The sequence below is a fragment of the Pollachius pollachius genome (genome assembly GCF_949987615.1).
Source record: "Pollachius pollachius genome assembly, chromosome: 3".
Classification (NCBI taxonomy): Eukaryota; Metazoa; Chordata; class Actinopteri; order Gadiformes; family Gadidae; genus Pollachius; species Pollachius pollachius.
The window spans coordinates 4,043,657-4,048,656 of NC_136936.1; the positions used below are offsets into that span (position 1 = coordinate 4,043,657).

Genomic DNA, 5,000 nt, shown 5'->3' on the forward strand with positions numbered 1-5,000 from the left:
CTCTCTCTCCCCTCTCTCTCTCTCTCTCTCTCCCTCTCTCTCTCTCTCTCTCTCTCGCTCTCTCTCGCCCTCGCTCTCTCTCTCTCTCTCGCTCTCTTTCTGTCTCTCTTTTTCTGTCTGTCTCTCTCTCTCACTCCATTTCTGTCTCTCTGTCTCACTTTCTCACTTACTCTCTCTCTCTGTATAGCTCTACCTCTGTCTGGCTCTGTCTCTATCGGTCTCTCTCTCTCTGTCTCTCTCTCTGTCTCTCTCTCTGTCTCTCTCTGTCTCTCTCTCTGTCTCTCTCTCTGTCTCTCTCTGTCTCTCTCTCTGTCTGTCTCTCTGTCCTCTCTCTGTCTCTCTCTCTGTCTCTCTCTCTCAGAGCCATCAGAGAATTTTTTTACTATGGCGTTTTTTGTTTTCTCCACAGAGACATTCGGACGTAATTACATAATGTGTGCGACATTAATCCGACAAACCTCTTATAAAAATGCACTCAGACACACTCCGTGCAACGCAACCTTGGATGCAGAAGACACCCCCCCCCCCCCCCCCCTACTCTGAGACACACACAGTACGCACCCTACACACAAATGAGTAAGAGGTGTTTGTGTGAGGAAAGATAACAAATGTTTCCTGAGCGTGAAGAAGTGTGTGTGTGTGTGTGTGTGTGTGTGTGTGTGTGTGTGTGTGTGTGTGTGAACGGCCCCGGGGCTGATGTCTCTGTCGCCGCGTGTTTCATGCAGATGCGCGGAGGCAAGCTGATGATCTCCCAGACGAGGAAGAGCGACGCGGGCATGTACGTGTGCGTGGGCACCAACATGGTGGGAGAGCGCGACAGTGACCCCGCCGAGCTGGTGGTCTACGGTGAGCCCCCGGGTCGCAGAGAGCGGGGACGTGTGTCCGGGTCAAGGTGGATTTGGGTGGCTGTGGACACCGCCCGAGGGGCTTCATTTGCTATTCGTACCGTGTGTTATTTAGCTAAGCTTGTTTTCTTTGTGTCCCACTCTCCTCCTGCTCTCTACCTCTCATCCTCTCCTCTTCTCCTCCTCCTCCCCCCTTCCTTCCCTCCTTTCCTCCCCTCTCCTCCCCCCTTCCTCCTCATCTCCCCCTCGTCTCCTCCTCCTCCCCTTCTGTCCTTCTCTCCTCCTCTCTCCCTCTCCTCCTTCCCTTCTCTCCTTGTCTCTTCCTACTCTGCCCCCCTCTCTGCTTCCCTTCTCCTCCCCCTCCCCTCTCCTCCTCTCCCATCCTCCTCCTCCTCCTCTCTCCCTCCTCCTCCCCTCTCCTCCTCCCCCCCTCCCCCCTCCCCCTCTCCTCCCCCCTCCTCCTCCCCTCCTCCCCCCTCCCCCCCTCCTCCCCCTCTCCCCCTCCCCCCTCTCCAATCCCCCCCTCTTCTCCTCCTCCTCCTCCCCCCTCCCCCCTCCTCCCCCTCCCCCCTCCCCCTCTCCTCCCCCCTCCTCCTCCTCTCCTCCTCCTCCCCCCCTCTCCTCCACCCCCCTCTCCAATCCCCCCCTCTTCTCCTCCTCCTCTCCCCCTCCTCCACCCCCCTCTCCTCCCACCCTCCTCTCCTCCTCCCCCTCCCCAGAGCGCCCAGTGCTGATGCGGCGGCCGGTTAACCAGGTGGTGATGGAGGAGGAGACGGTGGACTTCCTGTGCGACGTCCACGGGGACCCGGCGCCCACGGTGCGCTGGCGCCGGGAGGAGGGGGAGCTTCCCCGGGGGAGGTGAGGAGTGGCAGCGTCCACACTAGGGATGGGCTTTTTAAGAACCGTGCGTGATCCGCGGGGGCATCCCCGGCCTACTGGTTAAGGAGTTGGACCGGTGACCGGAGGGTGTCCGGTTCGAACGTACAGCACCCTCCTACGTCGTCATCCACGGATGTGGTGCCTTTGAGCAAGGCACCTGAAGCCTGTGGCGGCCCGTTGTTCCGGGTGTGCTGGTGTACCCCATGTGTGTCACTCCTCTGTGCAAGTTTGTATGTGTTCACCTGCTCCCGGATGGGTCAAGGGCTGAGAAAGGGTTTTCCCCAAAAGGGGACAATTAAGGATCAATTATCGATATAATCGTTCTTTTTCTGTAGGCTATTTTAAAAATGTGGTTGGTAGAAAATACAAAATACAGCATCATTTTCTCATTGAAATCCTTATTCCAACAAGTATTTATCGGCCAACGATAATAGAACACAGTTAACGTGTAGACCTACAACTGTTTCAACAGTTTTTAAATAAAAAAGAAAGGCCTCATAGGGTATAGGACTATGCGGCGCTTGAAAAGCCGAACAATGCGCTCTTAAACACGTGAAACAATTCAAAAAGACAAAATCTGTATTAAAGTTGCTTGGCTGTTCCGTTCTCACGCTACGCAGCACAGCCTCCTTTTGATTGACGAAGATATCACTTGATCGAAAAAATTCATTACGACCAATGATCGATCATCGATTAATCCTGCCCATCCCTAGTCCACCAACCCCCCTCCCCGACACACCCACGCTCGTGTCCCCGCCGCTGTCAGACTGCATCAATCGGCCCCACATCCTCCTGGATGAGCAGAGATGGATCCCTCTGTTCCCTTTCCAGGGAAAACGTGTGTGATTTAGTTTGTTCCGATTTAATAACGTTATTATCCCTCGGCCCATATTCGTTCATTGCATAAGTGAATTTTAATCGGGCGAGGTGGACCAGCACGTCTCTCTCCTCTGGTCGACGGCCGGCCGACCGCGCTGGCCTGTCCTTCTCCGGCGGTTATTGAGCGGTTGTTGTTGTTGTTGTTGTTGTCCTCGTGGGTCCGCAGGTTCGAGATCCGGGGGGACAGCAGCCTGCGTCTGCAGCGGGTGAGGGCAGAGGACGAGGGCACGTACACCTGCACCTCGGAGAACAGCGTGGGGAAGACGGAGGCGTCGGCCATGCTGCAGGTCCACGGTGAGACACGCACCGCGCGCACGCTCGCGCACACGCACCGCGCTCGCGCGCAGGCGAAGGGATCGAGGAGGCTCAGGCGCAGCTCAAGCAGTCATCTTGTCTGTCTGCTGCCCGCCCAATTGTCTCCTTCTCCCATTTGTCTCTCTCTCTCCCCCCCTTGTCTCCTCCTTAAGCCAGGTCATCTGTCTGGGGGTTCTACACTCTCTCTCTCCCTCCCTAGCTCTCTCCTTCTTCCTCAACCTCCCTCTCTCTGTCTCTTTTTCTCTCCTTCTTTCTCCTTCCCTATCTCCCACTCTCTCTCTCTCTCTCTCTCTCTCTCTCTCTCTCTCTCTCTCTCTCTCTCTCTCGCTCGCTCTCTCCCTGAGTGTAGCGCTACACAAACATTCATTCACTAATGCATACAGGAACACACCGTACCTTCCGTGCAAACATAAGCTTTCGCGGCGTGACACAGGCCATGGACAACTTGTGTGTGTGTGTGGGTTTTTGTATGTGTGTGTGTGTGTGCGTGTGTGTGTGTGCGTGTGTGTGTTTGGGTGATGGAGAGAGATATCTCGACTGGTCCGTGTCCTGTGCAGCCAGAAGCTTATGCTAAACCGTATGGATTACTCCATCCGACAGATGTTTGTTAGTTGTGTACTTTAACACACGGCCTGAGAGCAGTCCCACCATTAGAAGATATCTCACATGGGCCATCAGTGTCCCTCTATCCCTATCTCCGGCTCTCTCTCTTTCTACCCCTCCGCACCTTGCCCTTCCTTGCCCTCTCTCTCTCTCTCTCTCTCTCACACACTCTCTCTCTTGCTCAATATATCTCCCTCTCTTCCCTTCTCCCTCTGAATAGTTCTTCATAAATATCCATATCTATCTCTTGTTCTCAATCATTCACTCTTGCTCTGCCTATACTATGTGTGTGTGTGTGTGTCTCTCTCTCTCTCTCTCTCTCTCTCTCTCCCTCTCTCCCTCTCTCCCTCCCTCCCATCCTCTCCTACTATGACTCTCCCACCATTCCAGTCCACCATTACTCATACCACCGTTAGTCACATCTCTGCTTCCCAGTCAGCGATTGTCATCTTTATTGTAGAGAACCTGTAACCAGGTGCGTCTCGCTCTCCATGCGGCAGACGGCAGTCAGCAGCTGTCCTGCGTCGTGGCCTCCCTCTCATTCACGTTTCATCCCCTTCGTGTTTCTCCCCTCTGTCGTCATGCTGGTCAGCCCCCTTCTGTTGCTGTTACTCTGCCTCCTGTTCCGTTTTTTAATCCATGAGCAATATCCATGTGGCCTCCGTTTATATAAAGAAATTATACTAAAATCTGTTCGCGGCTAATGGCGTGGAGAGAAGGCGTTCCATCGGCTGCAAAGCCATGGAGAAGCGGCCGGCCTGCGCCACAATCAGGCCAGGGTGAGACTTTAATGTACGGCGGATTAAAAGGTCCGGTATCGCCCGCACACATCTGGCACTTTGGCGCGGTGGACAGGGAAGCAAAGGGGAGTGTGTCACCGGAGTTTGACGCGCGGTAATCCCTCATCCTGTCCGTCTCTCATTTGCAGGCCGTGCAGCTGCTGGCCGTTCAATTACGCCTCAAAAACGAGGAAACATTTTTGAACTCAGACAACTTTTAAACACCCTAAAAGCTGCTCTAGCTTCATTACTCGTTTACTTATATTTAAATTCTTGTGTTAGTATTTTGTAGTATCAATTTGAATAATAATAATAAAAACGTTTTTTTGTTAAGTAGTAGTCTTACTAGTAGCAGTAGTATCAGTCGTAGCAGTTAGGGGGTAAAAGGAACAGTATTTAGCTGTGGTTGTAATCAGTATTAGTGTGATTCGTGTGCGTGTCGGTGAGTTAATGTATGCAAACATCTAGAGCAGGGCGCAGGTGTGATGATACAGGCCTTGGAGGGAGGGAGGAGGAGGAGAGAGGAGGGGGAAGGGAGGAGGGAGAAGGGAGTAGGCATGACTCAGGAAGTGAGCCATCAGTTCAGTCTTCCCATGACATTGAGGTCAGTCCAGTGATCTGGTACAGGTGATCAGTTATCAGGCAGATGAACACATCCACACACACACATCGGTAAACACATCGCTGAATACAACTCTGA

At 53.5% G+C, this 5,000-nt stretch overlaps 1 protein-coding gene across 1 annotated transcript in view; it reads left to right on the forward strand.

The window, feature by feature from the left end:
• Positions 1 to 5,000, forward strand: part of LOC307073559 (roundabout homolog 2) — a gene marked incomplete at both ends in the record, with an annotated part of 43,756 nt that overhangs the window by 9,946 nt on the left and 28,810 nt on the right. Inside the window, 3 exon segments of the mRNA XM_079733441.1 lie at positions 628 to 846; positions 1,565 to 1,703; positions 2,770 to 2,897. Of these exon segments, the coding sequence (XP_079589567.1) occupies positions 628 to 846; positions 1,565 to 1,703; positions 2,770 to 2,897 (486 nt within the window).